Source organism: Mobula hypostoma, chromosome 14, assembly GCF_963921235.1.
Source record: "Mobula hypostoma chromosome 14, sMobHyp1.1, whole genome shotgun sequence".
Taxonomy (NCBI): Eukaryota; Metazoa; Chordata; class Chondrichthyes; order Myliobatiformes; family Myliobatidae; genus Mobula; species Mobula hypostoma.
The window spans coordinates 43533205-43557466 of record NC_086110.1 but is presented as its reverse complement, the minus strand read 5'-3'; the positions used below and the strand labels follow the sequence as shown (position 1 = coordinate 43557466).

General features: G+C 38.6%; 1 protein-coding gene across 5 annotated transcripts in view; it reads right to left on the bottom strand.

Annotated features, from left to right (window-relative positions):
• zfpm1 (zinc finger protein, FOG family member 1) overlaps positions 1-24262 on the bottom strand; it is a 215001-nt gene that overhangs the window by 148744 nt on the left and 41995 nt on the right. For 4 of the 5 annotated variants that reach the window (XM_063067020.1, XM_063067023.1, XM_063067021.1 and 1 more), the window contains one exon: positions 10600-10731. In XM_063067020.1, the coding sequence (XP_062923090.1) occupies positions 10600-10731 (132 nt within the window). Of the gene's footprint in view, positions 1-10599; positions 10732-13860; positions 13945-24262 lie in introns of those variants that run through there. The other variant, XM_063067022.1, reaches the window with a different exon arrangement.

Below are 24262 nucleotides of genomic sequence, written 5' to 3'. Positions count from 1 at the left end.
GGACAAAAATCAAGAAGCGAAACAAAGACGATAAAATGCTGGGTGATCCAGATGAAACTGTCAAATCAACACAAGGGTCCTTTCCATGGAATTTTTGGTCTGCTAAAATAATAAAAACTGATCAACTAAACTCCAGTAGATATGAAAATCAAGAAGAAAAGTTTTATTTGCATATTCAGATTCCAAAGTAAATGTCCATACTTGTTGGGTCATTTTATCCGAACTGAAATGTAATATCCTAACTAGAGAGAAAAAAAAACATCTAAATTGCCTTTGTTCAGAAAATCATTGAACCAAGCCTGATATGGACTCATGATGATATGCCCCGACAGAGCATGAAAGACAATTTCAGATCAAACATCGAATATAGGCACAGTGCCAATTTATTATGTACCTCCTGTACCTAATAAAGTGGCCACTGACTTTTTGTTTATGGTATTGTGCTGCTGTAGCCCATCCACTTCAAGGTTTAAAGTGTTGTGTCTTCAGAGATGCTCTTCTGCACATCACAGTTGTAGCATGTGGTTATTTGAGTTACTGTTGTCTTCCAGTCAGCTTAAACCAATCTGTCCATTCTCTAACCTCTCTACACTTCATTGTGATTGCTTTACACTTATGATATACTTAAGTTTGCTGACAACCCCACTGTCGTAGGCTGAATCAAAACTGGTGACGATTCGGCATATAGGAGGGAGAGGATCAGAGGTGGAGAGGGTCAGCAACATAAATTCTTCAGTATTATCATTTCAGAGACCCTGTCCTGGGCCCAGCACGTAGGTCCTATAATGAAGAAGCCACTGCAGCACCTCTACTTTCTTAGAAGTTTGCAAAGGTTCGGCTTACATCTAAAACTTTGACACACTTCTGTAAATGTGTGGTGGAGAGTATGAGGCTATATCAAAACCTCGTGCTGAAGCAACAATGCCCTTGAACAGAAAATCCTACATAAAGTGGATATGGCCCAGTCCATCACAGGAAAAGCCCTCTCTCCACCATTGACCATATCAACTCGGAGCTTTGCTGCAGGAAAGCAGCATTCATCATCAAGAGCCTCCACTACCCAGGTCATGCTCTCTTCTTGCTGCTTCCATCAGGAAGAAGGTACATGAGCCTCATGACTAATACCACCAGATTCAGGAACAGTTATTATCCCTCAACCATCAGGGTCTTCAATCAGATGGAATAACTTCATTCACCCCATCACTGAACTATTCAACTGAACCTACTGACTCACTCTCAAGGACACTTCATCTCATGCTCTTGACATTTATTGGTATTTATTTATTATTATTATTTATTTATTTTCTTTCTTTTTGTACTTGCACAGTTTGTTGTCTTTGCACACTAGCTGTCTACCTTGCTGGTGTGGTCTTTCATCGATTTGATTATGGTTATTGGATGTACTGAGTACATCTGCAAGAAAATGAATCTCAGGTGACACATGTACTTTGATAATAAATTGACTTTGACCTTTGAACTCATTAACAAGGCATTTTTGCCCACAGAACTGCTGCTCACTGGATGTTTTTTTGTTTACCACACAATTCTCTGTAAACTCTTTGACTATTGCACATGAAAACCCCAAGAGATCAAGTTTCTGAAGTACTCAAACCATACACCCTGGCACCAATCCATTCCACAGTCGGCGCCACTTAGATCACATTTCATTCCCATTCTGATGTTTGGTCTGAACAACAACTGAACTCCTTGACCATGTTTGCATGCTTTTAGGCATTTAGTTGCTGTCACATGATTGGCTGATTAGATATTTGCATTAACAAGCGAGTGTACTAGTGTACCAAGTATACTGAGTGTATACTCGTCTCTGGGCACAAGGGGATGATGTTAGTATTGAACATGCTGCATTTGCAGCAGGACTTAGACTATAAATTTTACAGCCAAGACCTTGGCAGCTTACTATAGAGCCATAAATATATAATGAATCGAGAAATTCCAGTTTCAGAGACCAGTAATGGAGAGGTATAGGCACCGTGGAGCATCGCCAAGCTAAAGGAGGTGGTAGTGAGATATAACTGGTTACTGGCAGCTTACAATGAAGAAAAGAATGCTGTTATCAGGCATTACTGATGGATTTGCAGATGGGAAATCAGAAGGGAGCACAAATCATGATTTAAAGAATAAAGGTAATGAGATGCCTATGGAAAATGCCAGAGACTCCTTGTTATGACTCAGTAATTGAGAATGGATCCAAGTGTGGTAATAGAGCTGGATAACGTCAAACAGAAGGATCATTTATTTTTATCAGAATTGCAGGAAGTGTCATTAGTAACTTTGATAAAGTGTGTTTTAATGCTAAGGACTGGAGACAAACTTAATGACCAAGATTCATACATAGAAATTGAGAAAAAAAAACAGCAGTGATCTTTGGGGCAATAGCTTACTTAAAGCTTCAGAGCAGAATACAAGTCAATGGATGGAGATGTCATAGGACATTTTAATTGAGGAGAGGGATGATGATGATAGATTTGAGGCGATGGACCAGTAGCTCTCAAGAGAGAACTATTAAAAGCATTAGCTAACATTAAGATAATTGGGTAGTCAGCAGTTTAATGGACTAGTGTAATAGAGTAGGAAGTGAGTCTCGTGGGTAGTAATGAGGTCAGATGGTACTTGACAGGTGACAGCAAAGCTAGAGAAAGATATCGATTCAGCACTTGGGAAGCTTGGCCTACTGGGTCACACTAAGAAAGTGAAGCAGCATTGGAAGTTGATTAGGCAATTTTGATCTTATTGAAGACCCCCCCTCACATAAAATTGCCAGTGAAACTGGAGGACCCAGGAAAGAAGGGTTTACAACAATGGCTTGCATCAAAAATAAAATGTTAACAGTTAATTCTGTATTACAGATTACACTATGCTGTTGATTGTAAGAGTAAGACCACAGTCCAGTACAACTAAACCAGTTGTTGACCAATTTTCATGTATTAGAGCTCAAGGAGCAGATAAGTACAGGAGGCCAGGTTCAGAGATGCCAATGGATGCTGCAGCAAAGGTGAGAAAGGAGCATGGGAGAGCAGATCAACAGCAGCTGTAAAGTTTCCGTGGAAGATGAAGCAGGATGCGAGAGACAGGAGTACTCAAGGGTCAAGATAGGGATTTGGAATGGTAGAATTACTAAGTTAAGAAAAGTATGTTCATTTGCAGATTGGAAAGAACTCATAAGGTTAGAGGGAAAAGACGGTCTTTGGGAAAATGTGTTCTTTTAAAAAAAAGAATAAAAAATTCAAAATAGACATGATGCGCCCATGACTGGAGTGGTAGCAAAACCAACACAACAATAAGCACAGGGAAACTTAATAATTACATGGGTCTACTTACACAGAAGTTAATATGATACATATATCCTGAAGTAAATGGAGACATTGAAGGGAGACAATGGGAGATTAGGGTGAGAGGGAGGGAAGGAGGGGGCAGGGGAAGAGTACAGCAGGGAATTAGCTCCAGTTGCTTAATTTCTTCAACTGACCTTTTTGAAAGATATATTCATAGTTCCCATTCTATAGATTTCCTCATCCTTCTAAACAGAATGTGGTTTCCATGCTATCTAAAACAGCTTTATTCCCTATTGTTGCAAGATAAGTCGTGCCAGTCTAACATTCTTGACTGCTGCATGAGCAAGGAGGATACCATCTTAAAATAGAGTGGGTGGAAGGAGAACTTAATCACACAATGGACTTGAAGGGTGATTTAGTCAAACAGAGATATCAGGTGTCTCAGAAAAGTCACTGATAAACTTTTCTTTAAAGGAAGTTGAATAAATAAAACATTATTAAATTAAATGAGAAAAAATGTAAACTACCTAATGCAGATATTACATTTAAGAAATAAATGTAATTTCTTAATTTAGGAGAGGAAATCAATGTGACAGGTAAGAAAATTGCCTCCAGACAAAACTGAGTACTTTTCTAAATATTGAATCATGCTACCATTCCCCATACTGTCTAAAGAATGCTTACAACAACCAAACTGAAATTCTATTACAATTTCAGAAAAACAGGGTCACCATAAGTCCATTCTTAAATGGTTCCATCGTTCCATCTACAAAGACACACATTGAAAGCCAAATGGTTTTCTAATATTTTTGCAGTACAATTTGGCTGGGCAAGTGTTCAGTTACTATCTCCCTGTGTGGCACAATTATTTCTCTGACTCTACTCTGCAGCCCCTCTCGATTCAGTAATATGGATAATGAATATTGACTCAATTTAAACATACACCGAGGATAACCAATTCCAACTTTCTGATATTATCTATTGGGCTGCTTTCCAAATAAAGCTCTAGTTGAAGGGAACAGTCTTCTAATTTAAATTCAAAGCCATATAACTTTACTTTTCTCTGCACCACTCTGCTTTTCAACCTTCCATCCGGACCATTTTAACTTAATTCTACCACCAACGGAAGTTCCCATTTCATACAGTAAACTCACCAGTGCACACAATCAACCTTCTGTGCATGTTTCTTGTGGCTGAATCGGTTCACAAACATCTTACCCTTGTCTTTGTCACTCACATGTTGGGCTCTGTTGTTATTTAGGTTAAGAATAGCTTTATCCTCATTATCTCTTCACTATCACCTTCCTTCTGTCTTGTGCATTACTGTGATGGTCCCCAGAAAAGTAAAGCAAGAATCTATGAACAGATCAGTGCTGTCATTTCAAAATGAAGGATCCAAGAAGCGGAAAATTGCTTCACTATGAAGTTCACAGGAATGACAAAGTGCAAGTGTTCTGTCAAGATTCCACTGGCCCCATTATTTCTACAGGCAGACACCAAGTGACATGAGCTCACCTACAGAGCATGTTTAATGTAGTTAATTTCCCTAAGGCACTATATTGAAAAATTATCAAAGCAAACAACATTTTGAGTTAAGACCCTGCCTCGGGAATGAAAGTGGAGAGGGGAAGTATTGGCTCAAAGAGAAGAGGGAAATTGGTGAGATGAGGATCAACAGGACAGGTGGATCCAGGTGGGTGAAAGATGATGGTAATTAAGAGTCAGATTGAGAGGGGAGGATGAAGGTGGACACGCAGACTGGAGAGGGACACAGAGGCTAGAAGGCTGAAGTTTGATAAGTAAAGGTGATAGTGGTATCTATTCAAGGGAGGGCTGAGCAGATGTTACCAGATGGTTTGGTTAAAGTGTATGGGTAGTAAATGGATGGAACCAGGATAGAGAGGGATATGAAAATGGGCAATGCCGGGGTAGAAGAGAATATGGAAAACAAACAAAAATGGGAGGAACAGTGGTAGATCAAAGAAGAGGGAGTGAGGGCAAGGTGAGGGCTAGCTGAAATTGGAAAGTTCAGTGGTCATACTATTGTGTGTCGACTACCCAGGCAGAACACAAAATGTTGTTCTTCCACTTTGCATTTTAGCCTTGCTCTGGCAGTGGAAAGTCCAAGGACAGTCAGGTCAGTGTGAGAATGGAAAGGGGATTGGGAATGGCTTACAGCCAGGACTACTGGATGGTCATTGTGGACAAAGCACAGGTGCTCTGAAACTAGTCACCTAGTTTGTGCTTGGTGTTGCGGACGTAGAACAGGCTATGTCAAAAGAACCAAATGTGTGCTTTTTCTCCTTCTGATCCACCTCTGCTCCTTGTATTTTTGTTCATTTTCCCTTGCGCCCCTTCCAGCCTCCCTCATCCAGTTTCACCCCTCCACATTCTTGGTTCCTTCCACCTACTATCACATATACTTTACCTGCTGGATCCTTTCCCCGAGGGTAAATGGATCCATCAACTCATTTTGAATGGTTCCTATTATCACCTTGCTTATTTATCAGATACCAGCACTTCTAGCTCTTGTGAACCTGCTCATCGCCCTCCAGCCTCTGCCTTTACGTTCACCCTCCCCCTGTCCCACCTGGCTCTGCCATCCCTCCCTCATAAAATGAGAGTACAACAAGCTGAAGAATCTGAATCATGGCATGAGATAGGAGATGAAGAAATGTGCTGTGAGAAGTTTACCAGTTCTGTAACGAATTGATGTGAAATGAACTCGCTAACCATTGTGCAAGGTGTAAAGTTGAAGTCCTCCTGAAGTAATAGGTTGACTTAGTTGAATGTTAGTTGCTGAGGTAAAGTTTAAAGATGACTAGGTCTGCAAAGTGGAAAAGAGTGCAGTCGAGAATGCAAACTTGTTTAAAATATGGAACTCCTTTCAGCTCTGCTCTACAATGCATGGGAGACTGAAGACAGTTGAAAAAAAGCTGTTGGTGGAACTCAGCAGGTCAGGCAGCATCTCTGGAGGTAAGGGATGTCCAGCATCTTGGGTCGAGATCCTGCACTGTGTCAGAGTAGTCAGTTTGAACACCCTCCCAGCAACAGAAATAAACATTCCTGGTCATCAGATGACAGCTACATCAAGGGATTTGTTTGCTCCATTTGCAAAATATGAGCGGGGCTCAGATATCAGAATGAGCCAAGTTGAGCATTCTTTGTATCTAGCTAAATGCCATTGTTTTGCTGTCCTCTGGGCACAGAGTAGTTTGAAATGTTGTTTCATTCGAGAATATATTGCTAAGCCATGGTCCAAAGTTAACGGAAGGGGGATACACCGGGAATGTTGTTCCATTACTACACGCCTTCAGTCTGCTAGAGAGTGCAGACTAAAATGTCTAAAAGTTGCAAAGTCACCACGAGTTAAATTTTGTCTGGGGTTCTCTCTGCTATCGCATGTTGATTATAAATTGTTCATGTCGAATTTCCAAAGATATGGCTAGGGAGCTGAAGCAGCTCAGAGGAAACTGTGTCCTCATGCTTCTGCAAAGGAAATTCTGTTCCACCGATTAAAGCACCAGTAAGATATATCTTTTGATTTGCAAGTCTGACATCCATCATCCATAGGATTCAGAACAATCAAGGAAGTGACATTTTCAACCAAACCTCATGCCAACCAGTTCCTGCATAAATAAAAGGAAATGAGAACCTTAAACTATTAATAGACAGTAATTCACCTTAACAATAATCTTGAAATCTGCCTAAAATGTAATCTCTATAAGTTTGGAATCCCATGCATATAATTCTTCAAAAAAACAATACAGTAAACAATGTAATTAAAGTGAACAAGCAACATTGTTTCCAGAAAAAAAGTTTCTTATCTAGATTATCAAGAGATTATACACAATAGTTTAGAACTTTTCTATATAATCAGAGGACCCCTGATAAAAACATATGCTTGGATTTGATGTTGCAATACCATCCCTTCACCATATCCATTACCTTGGCACCCTTTGTAAATGGTGGCAAAAAATTGTTTCAACTATGAGACGGACAACCAATGATTTTGTGTGCTTGGCATCCTTTATTTGTTACTGTATTCCAAGCACGTACTTCCACAACACAGACTGAAGTATCTATCCATTGCTCACTGGCCTTCAAGGATCTATTCGCTAAAATTGCTGGACAGCTTTCTTCTCAATTTCACTGAGTTTTTTTTTTAAAACTTGGTGCCACTTGTATTATTTTGTTGTCAATGTTAGTTGGTCTTTAGAATGTCATTTGGATCAAGGATTTAAGAACCTTGGGAGCAGAGTAATTCACGTAAAACTCAGAATAAAGCACTGGAGAAATCACTCCGAGCACTCTTGACGTTACGGATCAGCACTGATACATTGGCCATGAACCAAGTGCAGTGTGGATTTACCAGAACGAAATTGACTCCTGGGAATAAATTGCAAGGGTAGACAGTGCAACTTTGGATAAGACGACAGAAGGTTTAATAATATTATTAAAATTATAATTAGGAATTATATCATTTCCTTCTGCTGACTCCCATCACTTACCATTAGCTAAGTTTGCAGATGCTTCTTTCAGGATTCAGCCAGTTTGATCAATAGTAGTACTTCTGAGGCTATTTAAATGATGATCGCTCTTACCCAACGTTCAAATATGTACTTGTTATTTTCAAGCTTCCCCCGAATAAATGTTTGACATAGAGAAGTGCTGTTTCATCAACTGGAGGGCAAGAGGCAGAAATCAGCCAGAATTTTCTAGCTTTGTTTAACTTGAGCCATAACAATTCCTGATGCAAAGTCATAGACTCCCAAAGTCATTCCCATCTCTTATTACACCATCTCCTCTAGTGGCGACATTCTGTGAAATCATCACCCAATCTGATTTTATTCTCTTGAATGTAGAGGTGACCATATCTCAAGGAGAGAAAAATGTGCCCAGAGGAGAAATTTTGTTGAAGATTGCAGAAATTATAAAAGATTATCTATTGAATGTGCGGGCTACTGGAGTGACATATAAACTCCAGAAGTAGAGGGTGTGACAGCGAAGTGTGGGAAACAAATAAAATGCATTTAAGAACTTTTTCAACTATAAAAGTAAGGAAGACATGGCCAAGTAAAAAGGAAAACATCTCAGACACACCTTTGTGATAAGACTCAATACATTTAAGAAGATGTGACAGAGAGGGAGTATTTGTGGAAAGCACTGTTGTTTTAAAAGTGGCAGGGATAGAAAAATCCATAAAAGGAAAGAAAGAGTCAGACTTGGAACAAGAGAAAGTGAGAGCAGAAGGAAATTCATTGCAAAAAATCACAAAATTAATGAGTTGTGTCGCAGGATCAATGTATTTGTCAGTATACCAGAGAATAAGCAGAGGGATGGGGCTCAAGCAGAACTGAAACAATGAGAGTTCCATCTAACCCACTAAAAGACAGAGGGAAATTAGGCCATGTGAGTTCCCATAGCTTTACATTTGATCTGGAGAAAGAGAGTTAAGTTTGTGGGCAAGTTGTTTGGTGTGAGAATGTCAACATACCCAGGCAGGCGATGAGGTGTAGTTCCTCTTGGGAGTGGGCCTCAAAAAAAAAAGTTTAAATGATGGAAGTCTAAAAATACTCAGGCGGTTAGGCACCTTTCTCCTTCCATAGATGCTAAGGTTTCATGTCCAAGAACCTTTATCAGAACTTGGGGAGGTGAGGGCTGGATGGAAGACATTAGTTTTAAGTTATCTCATTTTACTAATGACATTTCCTCTGTCCTATCCTTCTCTCTCCCACCCTCTCTGCAATTTAAACGCAACTTCTTTTTCCCATTTTTAAAGATTTGAGGAGAGTCTTCAACTTGTTTTTCTTTCCACTGACACCGCCTGACCTGCTGAATACTTCCTGTATTTTACACATGTTGGACCTCAATGGAACAATATTGAATTTAACAGTTTCAGGCATCTCATTTTCTCTCTTGCTCATTTCTGCTGTAGATTATCCATTTGCAACTGCTACTCAGCTTTTTCTCTCTTCCCACTAACACCTGATCTGTTGAGCATTTCCTTTGCCTCTGACCTGCACTGCACAGCTTTTGCAAGTCCCTTTGTTCTCCCTCTCACAGCCCTCGTTAATCTATCAGCCAGATGGCTTCATCGAGTGCTGATCACCACAGCAATGCTGGACCCACCTTACAGATATTCCCAAATCCTATTCATTCCTCCCCCACACTATCTGCAATTTAAAACTACTTTGTTTTCTCTCTTTTCCTGTTTTGATGAAGGGTCTTCAACCTAAAATTCAAGTTTTTTGTCTCCCACAGATGCTGCCTGACCTGTTGAGCTTTTCCAATATTTTGTTTTCTTTATATCATATTCCCTCCATTTTCAGTTTTTCTGTTTTCATCGCTTCTTAATATACATATTTTAATAAGTGTATGAAATAAGCAGATGTATTCAATATTTAATTCAGATTTTGAAAATTACGATGGATGCACATCTAAAAGCAATTCACACGTGAAAACTTTTTAAGGCCCTTTTCACTGCAATCTCCTCAGCAGGCACCTCACCATAATTATGCGCTGATCTGGCAATAAATAGTAAATGACAGTTTACAATCTTTCAATTGCTGCAGTAAATATTGCACTTCACATATATTTATAGATTGCTGAAGAATCTATGTTCAAACCACCAAACTCTTTTACAGACTATGTAAAAATATTATTTAATCACTGTATTGGTAAATTACTTAAGCATGACATGAAAAAGATCTCACTGAAAATGAACAAAGAAATTCATGTAAGCAAAGGGAAAATATTCAATTAGTACATGAAGTAAATGTTGCTGAAAGCCTATAGATAATTTTGTGCTGATGTATTTAGTGTTTATTGTTCAAGTTACATGATGAGAAATCAAATGAAAATAGAGCAGTTCCTTCTTATTACTTCCAAACATTATCAAGTAAAATATACTGTTCACAATTACATTCTACATACATAGCATTTGAACGTTGTTTAATTTTGATAAATAAATATGGTTGTAACCAAGATACTTGAGAAAGGCTTATGAAAGGAGCTGTGATTTTTGATCTCCTAGCAGTCCGAAGGAAGATGCATGGTTGGAACAACCTGCATTGTGTAAGATTTGCCTGATTAGAGCTCAGGAGCCATAGCGGTTTCAAATAGGAAAGGAAAGTATAATAAGTTGGTAAACCGATATGTTAAAACTTCCTGATTTTTGTAACTTGCTTGTGACATCATATGTGGAATAGATGTATTAAATTTGGGATTTCAAGAAATATATTTGTGTCCCTAAATCCAACTTGCAACAAAAAGATGAAAATTGATAACCGTAACATCATATTACCTTCACTATAAAAAGAACTTGATGTATCACAGTCTGCTGATTCATCGTGGTTTGAAGCTACTGTTTCCCTTTCAGACATATTGTTGTCATCAGTTAGATTCTCCTCTCCTTTCTCCATTTCATCAACGGAACCTTTAAACAAAAATAAATTTCTTCACTAAATCAGAAAGAACATGGAGAGTGAGAAAGCTTTTCTATTTAACATCAAAGTCCTTTAGCTACAACTGTCTCCTGTAAATCCACATAAAAATTATTTCCATAAAAAATACTTTGCAGTAGTGTCTGATCATCGTGATTATGAGTCTGAAAGGAAGCACAGAGCACATTAAATCTGAGTTTAAGCTAAAGTTTTCCATTGAATGTGTCAATTAGAAGACCACATGAATTTAATTAGTAGATAACTCTATTACTGTCTTTCGAGAATCAGGATTAGGATTGTATGAGAAAAACATTTACAGGTGTGTAGATGATTATGGAAGTATATAGCATTTATTATTTTTAACCAAAGTTATGAAAAATTAATCTTAGCACCAAGAATTACATTTTCTTAATTTTGTACCAGTTCACTCAATAACACGGGGGGGGGTGGGGGGAGAAGTTAACATCAGGATAATTTAACTATGCAACAAAACCTTCGTTTTTCAGCTAAGATTGGTGTACACACTTTATTAAGATTGTCAGAATCTCATGACTTTGGATTTTGCAAAGGATGACCAAGTTTTTGTCAGGCATTTAATTCCTTAATGTAAATTTCAAGAAAAATTAATTTATTTCTCATACCAATTTTAACTGAGATAATTGGTTGTACATGGTTTATAGCAGAAATGGAAAGCACAAAGGGAGTAGTGCAAAACAAGGCAACTTTGAAATTGCCATTACAGCAATGATTTGAATTTGCAATTTACACCAAATAAAAATCGGTTGTCAAATTAATGTAATTAATGCTCTTAGAATTTTCTATTCTTAAGATATGACTTAGTAGATTCATTTTGCAAACAAAAGTAAAGCTGCTGTGAGAGATTATGTGAAATACAATTTATATTTGTCAATTGAGGTGGTTTCCTGATTAAATAATTGCTTTAACAGGTATATTTCTGTCATCATGAATAAGGCAACTCTGCATCACTGCTCTGCAGCTTGGCTTGCAGAGTGCTGTTATTCGGTGCTGTTTGGGGTGCACCATCGAAGCTTGACCCCGTTTTCACTCGGTCAACTACTAGAACTTTGCGGCTGAACAGCCATCAAGCTCAGAAACCATATTTAACTTTCCCCACCTTCATTGCCCGAGAGGCAAAAGGGGCAAATGCAAAAACCCCGCTAACATTCAGATTAGAGCAGATAATTCATTTTCAACAGGCAACTAAACCCGCACCTTCCTTGCATATGTGGCGTAATGTTACCCCCAGAGGGTTCTTGTGTGTGAATCCATGAACCACAGGCTTCTGCTTTTTAAAGATTAATAAATTGCAATCTTGTTACATTTAAAATATCAAATCAAATAATCATTTTTACCACAGTCTTTGGGTACAAAGCCAATGGACAGATTGCACTGTGAAGAACACCAGATTGCTGGACAAGTCCCACAATACCGCTTGAAAATTTCCCACAATGCCATGTGGATTAGGTCCTCACAGAGCAATTACCCACAACATATTTTACAATGCATCGGAACAAAATACAAATACTAGTGGTGAATTCCCATTGATTTGCTAAGAATCAGTATTATTTTAAAATCACGTTTGCTTTTTGATTCAAAACTTGAACTAGGCCCTGCTTTCTGTTTGTATGGATATTGGAAGAAAGCCATGGAATGTTGGTTGTGTGATCTGTCTATTTCAATCTACTCCTAACCAACCCCAATGAACATAAGCTTCTAAACCTCTGCACTTCTATCCTAACCACTATTAAATTCTTTTGCAGTGCAATGTCTGGTCTACATGGCCTCTCATTTAACCTATCTTTTGGTTTCAATTTTGGAACATAATTTCAAACCCTGACCTAGCTTTATCCCACCTCCTTTACTTCAGATAATAATCATCCAAAATATCTGTGCAAGTCAGAAACGCAAGGGGAAACAAAATTAACACTACTTGTTTTTCCTGTGGAGACCAAGCATGAAAGACAGACTTAATATAGTCCACCAACTATCAAGCTGATAGTTCTTTTAATTCAAAATCCCATCGCCAGTTCCATTCGTACCTCTCTTCCCTGAGCTTCTTACATGCTTTCAATGAAGTTCAACATCCCTTCTGCCTTAAAACATACCTGACCTTGTCTTTTCTTCCCTGCCTCAGCTTCTCTACCTCTCCACTTTCCTCAAAAATAAAAACACAAGAAATAAGAGCCAGTGTAGACTAATGAGGCCTTTTGAGCTCTGCTTGGGTATTTATCAAAATTATGACAAATTTTCTACCTCAGTGCTATATTCCTGTACTATCCCTATATACCCCCCCGATTCCCTTGATATCCAAAAATCAATCAAACTCTGTTTTCAATGAATTCAGCAAGCCTTCACAGTAAGTGAAGTAAATGCTAGAAACATTGAAGACAAGCAGCAGATGTGAAAGGAAACACAGCTTTAACACTTCAGTTTGAAGCCCCTACATGAGAACTCTGCCTTCTCAACCTCAAGGACAGAGAATTCCAAAGATTCATCACCATCTGGCCAAAGAAATGTTTCAGCTTATCCCTCGGCATGCTTTGTCTTGGTCTGCGACTGTGGCCTTGCTTCTAGAGTTCAGTCAGGGAAAACATCCACCCCATTTCCACCTTAAAGGAATTTTTTAAAACTTTAATGAGATCTTCTTTCATTTCTTCCAAACTCAAGAGAATTACATCTCCAACGTTTGCCAATTCCAATGAAAGGTCATTGACTAGAAACACTAACTTTATTTCCATTTCCACTGATGCTACTTGACCGAATGCTACCGTCAATTTTTCAAATATACTGTTCAAGCTGTACCCTGATTGGTACATATTTTTAAATCAATAGAAAGATGAGATTAATATAGATTTGAGTGGAACTGCACAATTTTGGCACTAAATTTGAATAGCTTCATGGAAACCATGTCACCTGGAGGAATTAAAATGTCACTGATCATTGGAATTTAAATTGGCAGAACAGCTATCCAGTTGGCAAACCAATCGGCACAATCCTAACCACCACAGTATAGTGAGCACTTTGGTCACTTTGCACTAAAAATGGATTGGTTTTTTTTGTCCTAATTGTGTTCTTTCTTGTAGAAACGTTGTACAACTTACATTCAATGGCCACTTATAATAGGTACCTCCTGTACCTAGCAACGCACACAAAATGCTGGAGGAACTCAGCAGGCCAGGCAGCATCTATGGAAAAGAGTAAACAGTCGATATTTCAGGCCGAGACCCTTAATAAGGACTACCTAATCAGGTACTTCCTGTACCTAACAGTATGGCCACTGAGCGTATGTTCATGGTCTTCTACTGCTGTAGCCCATCCACTTCAAGGTTCGATGTGTTGTTCCTTCACAGATGCTCTTCTGTACATCCCTGTTGTAATGTGCAGTTATCCGAGTTACCGTCACCTTCCTGTCAACTTGAAGCAGTCTGGCTATTCTCCTTCTCATTAACAAGACACTTTCACCCACACAGCTGCTGCTTGCTGGATGTTTTGTTTTGTTCTTCACACCATTCTCTGTAAACTCTCTAGACTTGTGGATGAAAATCCGGGAGATCAGCAGCTTCTGAGATACTCAAACTACCCCATTTGGGACCAACAATCACTCTATGATCAAAGGCAATCAGATCACATTTCTTCCCCATTCTGATGATTAGTCTGAAAGACAACAGAATTTTTTGACCATGTCTGCAAGCTTTCATGCATTGAGTTGTTGCCACATGACTGGCTATTGGCATTAACAAGCAGGTGTACAGGACTTCTGGATGATCTGGCCATTGAGTGTAGGTTTAATTTATGTATTTCTGGCATATTTTGCATCTAGCAGCTTACATCATGCTATGTGCCTGTGATACCACTGTAAATTTTAATTGCACCAGTGCACACATGTACTTGTGCATATGGCAATAAACTTGACTTTGTTTGAGAAACCAATGAAGTTTTTAGCACAACGATTTTCACACCATTTGATTTATCCTACCCAGTTACTGATACCTGTAAGTCTATGATATGATTATTAATTACAATTTAACAGCCTGGGGGGCGGGGAAGTAAAAACATTTTTTGTGCAAGGCTTGCATACTATGCTTTAAAAAATACATATTATACTCCAATTTTCACTGGAATTTTATAAAATGAGGTAAAGGTGAACCTCAAAACATGCAAAATAATTAAGTTATTTGTGTGGTTAAATTGTAAATTTCTGCATGCTTCAGGCATAATATATCGCTATTTATCATAGTACATCAGAAATTACAGAACAAGATCTTGGTAAGATCTCGAACTGGAGCAACATAACCCAATATTAGTTTGGAAGAAGGGAAATTATTTTGCAGTTAGGAAAGTTAGACTGAACAATCCTCAGATATAAAATTTAATTTTCAAAACTCTCAAAGACTGTGGGGAAGTAGAGATCAAAAAAGGCGTTTTGAATGTCCTGAAGTGGACGTCAGAAAGATCTTTAATGGTCATGTCAGAGACCATTACCAGGGAAAGACTAGAAAACAGAAGGTGGAGGACGCGATTAAAATTTGAAGAGCTGCCAGAATATAATATTAATTGGTGGTGTGGAGGATCAGCATGATCTTGGGGTTCATGTCCATAGGACACTCAAAGCTGCTACGCAGGTTGGCAATGTTGCTAAGAAGCTTTATGTTGTGATGGCCTTCATCAAACGTGGGATTGATTACATGAGGTAATATTACAGCTACCTTAGTTAGACCCCACTTGGAGAACAGTACTGTGTTCAGTTCTGGAAGGATGTTGCCTGGATTGGAGGGAGAATGCAGAGGAGATTTACAAGGATGTTGCCTGGATTGGAGAGCGTACCTTACGACAATAGGTTGAGTGAACTTGGCCTTTACTTCTTGGAGTGATGGAGAATCAGAATCAGATTTATTATCACCGCCATGTGATGTGATATTTGTTAACTTAGCAGCAGCTGTTCAATGCAATACATGATATAGAAGAAAATAATAATAAGTAAATCTTATTCTGTATACTTCATACAGTATACGTATATTGACTAGATTATGAATAGTGCAAAAATCAGAAATACTATATTTTTTTTAAACAAAGTGTGGTAGTGTCCAAGGGTTCAATGTCTATTTAGGAATCGTCTGGTAGAGGGGAAGAAGCTGTTCCTGAATTGCTGAGTGTGTGCCTTCAGGCTTCTGTAGCTCCCACCTGATGGTAACAGTGAGAAAAGGGCATGCCCTGGGTGCTGGGGGTCCTTAATAATGGACGCTGCCTTTCTGAGACACCACTCCTTGAATACGTCCTGGGTATTTTATAGGTTAGTACCCAAGATGAAGCTGACTAAATGTATGACCCTCTGCAGCTTCTTTCAGTCCTGTGCAGCAGCCCCTCCCCCCCATGAGGTGACCTGATAAGAAGTGTACAAGAGAGGCATTGATCATGTGGATAGCCAGAGGCTTTTTCCCAGGGCAGAAATGGCTAACACAAGGGGGCATAATTTTAAGGTGTTTGGAAGCAGGTACAAAAGGGATGTCAGGGATAAGTTATTCCACACAGAGAATAGGGTGCATGGAATGCACTGCCGAAGACAGTGGTAGAGGTGGATACAATGGGGTCTTTTAAGATCCTCTTAGATAGGTACATGGAGTCTGGAAAAATAGGGGGCTATGCAGTAGGGTAATTCTAGGCAGTTTCTAGAACAGGTTACATGGCTGGCACAACGTTGTGGGCTGAAGGACCTGTAATGTTCTGTAGATTTCTATGTTTCTGTGCCAAGCAAGATCTAGCAGAAGTATGTGGCAGTAACCAGAGACTCACGTCCTATAAAACTGCTGGTCAACACCAAAGTAATAAATATCCTCATTGTCTCCTCTAAGTAAGTAAGCTGTCAACCCCTTGGGTGGTAATGAGGATAGGTCAGTTGAGAGAGGAGAAAGGGGCAAGATAATGAGATACAGTGGGGAGAAGAGAAGAGCATCGGTGATGGATAGCAATGTTGAGAAACAAAATTTCAGAGCTACTAACCATGATTGAGAGCATTGTTGCAAATGATGGAGCAAGGCAAGAGGACCCTTGAGTCCTCCAGCAGGACTGGAAGTTAAAGAAATTAAGGAGATGGGCAGAGAGTAAGACCACAGGAGGATTGAATCATGATAAATATGTTGAGTTGATCCAACACGGGTCACTTTAGATCAGCAAGCACAGTAATGGTGAATAAGCCACAAATGAACAAAGACCATTTATTCTGAATGTAGAATGAGGAATGGATGATTACCAGCAGAGCATCAGACCGTTTAAATCAGGAGGGGAGCAAAAGCATTAATGAGAGTTTAAACAGTCAGTGGGTTGGGCCAAAGGCAAGGCCGGGACTTAAGCAGTGTTTGGGATGGAGCATGAAGCAGGATCACAGCTCAGGAAACACAGATTTGTAGGATAACATCATTTGGTATCTCGAGAGAAGGAGAGGGAGTGTGGCAATTTGTTAAGACAGAAGGCCTGAAAATAAAGTTTTTGAAGTGACGTGGATAGTATAACGATGCTAGATTTCCGAAAAGTTGAACTACACAGCATCACTCAAAGTGTCAGCTGATGTAAAACCTGCAACTTCATTAGTTTGGAGGGAATAGGGACCTCGGTACAAAAATGGATTTGGTAAGGAAGATGGAAAGAGAGACAGGGTTGTATAACATGTGGAGGTGGGGTGATGCCGAAGAAACCTTGCTTGCTGGGTAGAGAGTTTGTTGAGATGGTGGGGGGGTGACAAAGGCAGCCAATATCTACAAGAGGAGAAATGTTGCCAGAGGAGAAAGGAAGTTTAAAATAAATTTAAGATAATGAAGAGTAGAGAAATTTTGCCAAGGACTTTTCACCTTCCAGGTTGTTTCTGGAACATTAAGCAGTTTTAATAGAGAATAGGCGCTGATAATGTTTGATGAGGTCTAAGTAACATTGGATATTGGCTCATTGAGTTATCCACTACATACATTCCAAATTTTCACTAGGGAAAACAATACCAAATTAATTTAGACTTGTAATGAATTTCCACCTGTGGTTTATTAAAAACATATGTTAAATGTGAAGAAAATCTCATGTACTAAATATGGAAGCAATCTTTTCCTGCTGCAGAACAGATAAAGAAAGTTCAAGGTAGCGGTATCAGTTGTTGGTTTACACTTATTAAAAACTCATATTTCTCATCATTGACCAATAGGGAGAGAATTGTTCAAAGAACCTGATATGATTCTAGTGTAATAGTGTAAGATCAATGCATTGGTATCTATTTGCATTAAACTCAAATATTAACCATATGGTTTGATCTCAAAATATTAGGGGGAAAAAACCTCTTCCTGATCTAATTTCACTCAGTTGGCTGAGCAGCATATAAAAATAGACCAGTCCACTCCCAAGTAGCACAGTGTTGGTATCCTGGTCACGAGATTTATTCACTCATTTTTTTGTGCTAAAGCTGCATCATGGGTCTCTGGCAGATATATATTGACATGAGATGATGCATAATAGTTCTTTTATTTTTATTGTCAGGCAAATTTACAATTTGCAGAGTAAGATTTAGGACACATCAAACTCTAAAATGCATACTAATCAACAAAGGTAACTTCACTGTCCTCAAAGGAAATTTCATGCTCCTCAAAACTAAAACTTTACATTTGGTTTACTGTGCTTCAGCTATCAAATGAATGGTAGTGACACTACCTCTCTGAACCCCGTCATTGCCTTTAACTAGAACTGAATTACCAGTAACGTATTCCAAACATTGGGGCCACTGGTCTCTCAGCAACCTCTCCTACCAGTGCCTGCCTCTTGCACTCAACTCTCCCAACCTCCATCACATAATTTATATCATTTACTATTATCACCTCATTATTCCATGCTTTTATTTCATGCAAACACAACTATGTCAATGTGCTCCTGTTCATTATCTGACCCTTTAATTTCCATAAATTTGGCTCAAACTTTTAACCTGAAAAAAGCTAAACTCATCTAAATCCTGAATTGCAATTCCTGTGTCCTTATTGCACAAGTTCACTTGTTATTCTACGCTAGCTGACCTACGATGACTCACTGTATTCAAGTTTCTCCATTGCTCTACATTTCCCAACCATTGTAAACTTCCTTGCTCCTATAAAGTTCCAAGAAGTCTTTCTGCCCTTCTGTGCTTGCAAATCCATTGACACCTGTGTCTCCATGCTTCCAATTTTCTCTTTTAAACCTCTTGTGAAACGTTTCTCAAAATTTGTTTCAAAAAGTAAACCTCAGTATCTCAGGACCCTTTTCCAGGCTAAAGGTGCCACACAAATACATCTTGACAATGTTATAAATATGTATTTTTATTTCACAACTGTTCTCAATGTCTAGTATGTTGAATAATGAGAAGATCAGTATTGATCCATTTTCATTGGTTTGACAACAGTGTTTTGTGTCACCTGACTATCTAAACACAACCTAATCATGACAACAGCAATTCTAATCAGGATCCAATACAAAACAATCTCATTGAAGAATGATTTAAACTCCCAAAACCTATTTGAAAAGTTAACTGAGTATGTCGCTTTGTGTTCTAGTGGCCGGATCTAAAGATCTGCAACTCATAAAATGGCAGATATCAAATATCTTCATTCAAAAGATTTTCATCCATCCATTCAAATAAAGCACATCTCATAGTTTCTTTGGTTGCTCATAACCCCCATTGTTCAAATCATGGCACTTATTATAATTTTAAATGATGATGGTTTTTGCTTCCGTTTTCCTGACAGTATGTCTCAAGGTTTAATGACGCATTCAGAAATGTCTCTCACACCAGTCATAAACTTACCTTTTTTTAATGTCCTGTTGCATCAATACAACATTCCAGATGTACAACTTCTGTGCCAAATCAACATGAATCCAGATCTTCTTTTTAGGGTATGATATCAATTTGAGTAGCAGGCCAACAAAATCAAAGTTACCCATGATTCCTAGAACTAGCCAGTATCAGGAATTATCAGGTCAACCTCCAAGAGCACCGTTTAATATAAATTCTGTGTTTAATATTTTATATGGTTATTCACACACCTCCTCACCTTTCTTCATTTATATTTTCCAGCTGTCAAAAGAAATGAATGCAAAAATGGCAAGCTTATTTGCAATCTTGCCATTGCTTCAACTACATAGAAGTTCTCTCAAACCACAAATGGTGCAGAAGATGGTCACCTCAGCAGATGAGCTCTGCGAGTTTCAGTTACAGACTGGGAACTGGTCTAGGCAAAGTCTGGGGGATCTTTGAAGACAGGACAGTGACCGAAGGCCAAGTACTGGGTGGCGGGGCTTAGGAACTTGGGTCAGAAATGGATGCGGGTAGATACAGAATGAGTAGTGGTGGGTAGGTGAAAGTGGCTGATTAGGCTGGCACATGATACATAGCGCAACCTGGGGCCTGAGATCATCGATCAGGTAATTGGCTGAGATCAGCACTTAGGTCAGGTAGGTGACTGAGGGTCAGCATGCATGGGATGCTGGAAGGATGGCAAGTAATGGGAAGGCCTAAAGGATCAAAGTTAAGCATTGATCTCAGTCTAGCATTCTGTTCCTAAAACATGTTTATCTTGGGACTATACTGCTACAGTTGTTCCTGGAATCGCTCGAGTCAAGTTCTCCTGCAACACTCCAAAAGGAGCAATAATAACTTCCATGCATGTTGGCTGCAGGAATTTTGTGCAAGGGGTGACCCAATTCTAGAAATGGCTACACAAGTTTCTACCAACATAAAATGACACAGATATAGTCATGACTGACTGACTCTGGCCAACCTAAATTTTCTACAGCGGAATGCAGGAAAGCACAATGTTTCTGAACTTCTTGTTAAATGCTTCTGAATAAGGATATGATAACCAATGCCTGTTGACTCAGAATACAACTTTACCAAAGGCTCTTACTTATTTGCGACTGCTGTATTTCTACAAGAGCGTCGTCACTTTGGACAATGTTTGCTTTTCCTGCAGGTACTGCAAATATCTGTGAATTACACTGCAATGCGTCACAGTCCAACTGACTTTAGTTACATATTCAGTAATGGAATAGACTCCATTTTCCAAATACCCCTTAATGCAAAAGCACGCTCTCTAAATTGGAGTTCAATTCAAATAAATATGAAGAAAATTTTAAATGACAAGTTAAAAATCCATTTTAATTATATTTAAATTATGAACATACGAATGTAATTTTCCAAAATCTTCAGTTAACTTAAACTTCAAAGGATTCAGAACTACTTTTTTTTTCCTATTATTGAACTTTTTTGCTTTAATTTGTTGTCTTTAGCTCAGTATCTGCGGGCATATATATTTACAGCAAGAGAACAAAACAGCTGGTAATCTCTACATAGCACACAACAATATCCATGAATAATGAGGCTCCAAGCAAGAGAAGGTAATTTTTCTAATTCTACTAATTTCAGCTCGACTCCAATTAAAAGAATGCCTGATAATATTCTGAAACAATTGGCAGCTGATAAAGAGCCATCCTGTGCAAACGAAACAGCAATAGGCTCATCTGTCCTTCCACAGCTTCACAGCTCCATGTTTCCCAGATAAAATTAAGCCAGCACTTAAGACTGATTTGACTAGTGGCATCGTTTCTGTGGATTGCTGGAAGCCTTGCTTGGTTATCAAGTCGAACAGGCACGGCCAACCAGTCTGATCTTTCTATTCTTCATTAAGCAAATACGCAGGAATGGAAATGAAAACATAATAGCTATTTGATTTCCATCAAGATATTTTGCATATTGGTTCAGGACTGATAGTGGAATTTCATCAACTCTTTTCATGCTTTAAAAAAAATATTGCATCACTGAGCGGAGGCATCTGCAGATTTCTTTACAACGCAAGATGGAGTATTTTTGCAAAAAGGACAACTTAATGATAAAATGCCCTTTCTAAAACACCTCCCCAAAATTTATAATTTAAGATCAATATAATTGCAATTCAAAAAGGTCTTAGGATCAAGAATAGAATTAGTCAAAATTAACAATTCTAAATGGAAAGGAAATATTTTAGGAAGAAATAATCTAAAAAAAATAATCTTAGCCAATAGCAAATCTCTTTTTAAAAATTAACTCGTTAATGGGCAGAAATTGTGAATTTTCTGAGGGAAAAGCTGTTAATGATAATATATCAGGAAAAATGATAATTAAAGCATTTTTTCCAAAAACATCTACTAAATTAAAATAATAAGCTTACAATTACAGCTTCACAGCAGTAATTTACTAGGTTCATACAGATTTGATAGTGTAGTAATGGTCATAATTCAGACACCCAAATATACAGATTGTAACAACGGTTCTATCACCATACCCAAGCAAACAAAGAACAATGCAATCATAAGTAATTACGGTAGCCATTTTGTCCTTTCTTTGATAAGAATAACATCTTCCCATCATAAAATTGAACTAAGTTTTCCAAAGAAAGCAAAATTTTACCTTCAGTACACCATTCCTTCCTGGAATAGCATACAAAGAAAGAATAAAAATACCTCTCCACCCCACTCCTTTAGCCTGCTCCACTATTCAATGAGATCATGGCTGACCAGTTTCTAACTTCAGCTATTCACTTCCACCTGGACTCTGTGACTTTCCTTCTCTTTGCTCATCAAGTACCTCTGCCTTAAACCCATTCAAAGACTGCACTTTCGTGGTTCTTTGAGAAGACCACCACAGACACGCAGGTCTGAAGAGAAATAACATGTCATCTGCCTTAAATGAACGACTCCTTAGATGTTTTTTGAATAGTGATCTCTGGATCTAAATTCTTGCACAAGAGGAAATATCCATACTATATTTACTTTATCAAGACTTATCATGACCTTGTACGTTGGAATACCTGATTAGGTATAGAATCAAAAAAACAATGAAAGAGGGAAGGAGTTCATAGGAACAGATGGCTTTTACTGGTAGAAGAATGCAAAACAAGACAAAATAAATACAAGCTTAAATACAAGGTACAGTATTCAATAGGTCCTGGAGAATATTATAGGTCAGAAACCTATAGGTAGACATTTCCATGAAATTGACAGTGCAGGAGATAGGGTGGTTAAAAAAAAAGGCATTTGGCATACTTGTCCTTATCAGTTAAGACACTGAGTACAGAAATTGGGATGTCATGTTAGAATTGTACAATCAACAAGATCACTCCCAGGGTACTGTGCACAATTCTATTCACCCAGCAATAGGAAGGACGTTGTGAGGCTGGAAAGCATGCAGAAAAGATTCACAAGGACGTTACCAGGACTGGGGGTTTGAGTTCCAACAAGAAGCGTGACAAGCTGGGACACGAGAAGTTGAGGGGTGACCTTATCGAGGTACAGTATTTAAAATCACTTGGGGAGTAGATAAGGTGAATGGACACAGTACGTATTTCCCCGGAGATTGGCGAGTCTAAAACTAAAGGGCACTGGTTTAAAGTAAAAGGAGAAAGATTTTTAAATAATTTTCACTCTGAGGGTGGTGGGGATATGGAATGAGTCACCTGAGGAAGATTTAGAGGTGGTACAATTACAATGTTTAAACACCCTTGAAAAGGCACATGAATGGAAAAGGCTTAGATGGAGATCAGCCAAATGCAGGCAAATGGGACTGGCTGAGATAGACATCTTGGTCAGTATATACGAGTTGGGGCAAAGAGCCCGTCTCTGTGTTCAGCAACTCTATAATTTGCTTATACTGTATATACAGCCTGTACAGGAAGTGTGTTAAAATGCATCACTGCATCTCCAAATAGATATCTGAAGCAAGTTACACTGGAAAAGCCAATGGGAATGAGAAATGTATAAACTGGCTAAGCAGAGGATCATACTGAATGGTTATTGCATGAAAGATCAGTTTTGTAAAGTGTACTTTCCATTTTTATCTGTATCTATTAACTTAAAGTGGAGGTTGATAGGTTCTTGATAAGTAACAGGTTCAAAAGTTATGAAGGCGCAAGGTTGGGTCTGAGAGGGAATAATAAATCAGCTATGATCGAATAGTGGAGCAGACTCAATGGGCCAAATGACCTGATTCCACTCCCGCATATTATGGTATATCTACAATATTGTGGATATATATCCAGGATGGGTAGCAGACAAGGAGTGTTTGGGGCTGGGGAGGAGATGGGGTGTGGGTGCAGATACACCCAGCCCAGAGACACCAGGCAAGGTAATTTGTTTTCAAACAATTGGTTTATCGATCATTACAGAATGTCTCTGCAGTGTTTCCTGTTTCTTCCCCTCTCCTTGCCCCCTTCCCAATAAACACCCATGTCAGAATCAGGTCTATTATCACTCACACGGGTCATGAAATGTACAAGTTTGTGCCCAAGATTCATGCACAGTACTGTATATGGGGCATGATTACAGAAAACTCAAAATTTGTGAAATGGAGCAAATGGCAAGACAATGGACTGGTGAATTGTGTGTACACACAGCAAACAAAGCATGACCAAAGAGGATTTTGAAGTAAAGCATTTTGGAAGGAAAAACTAAGAGAGGCAGTATAACTTAAAAAGT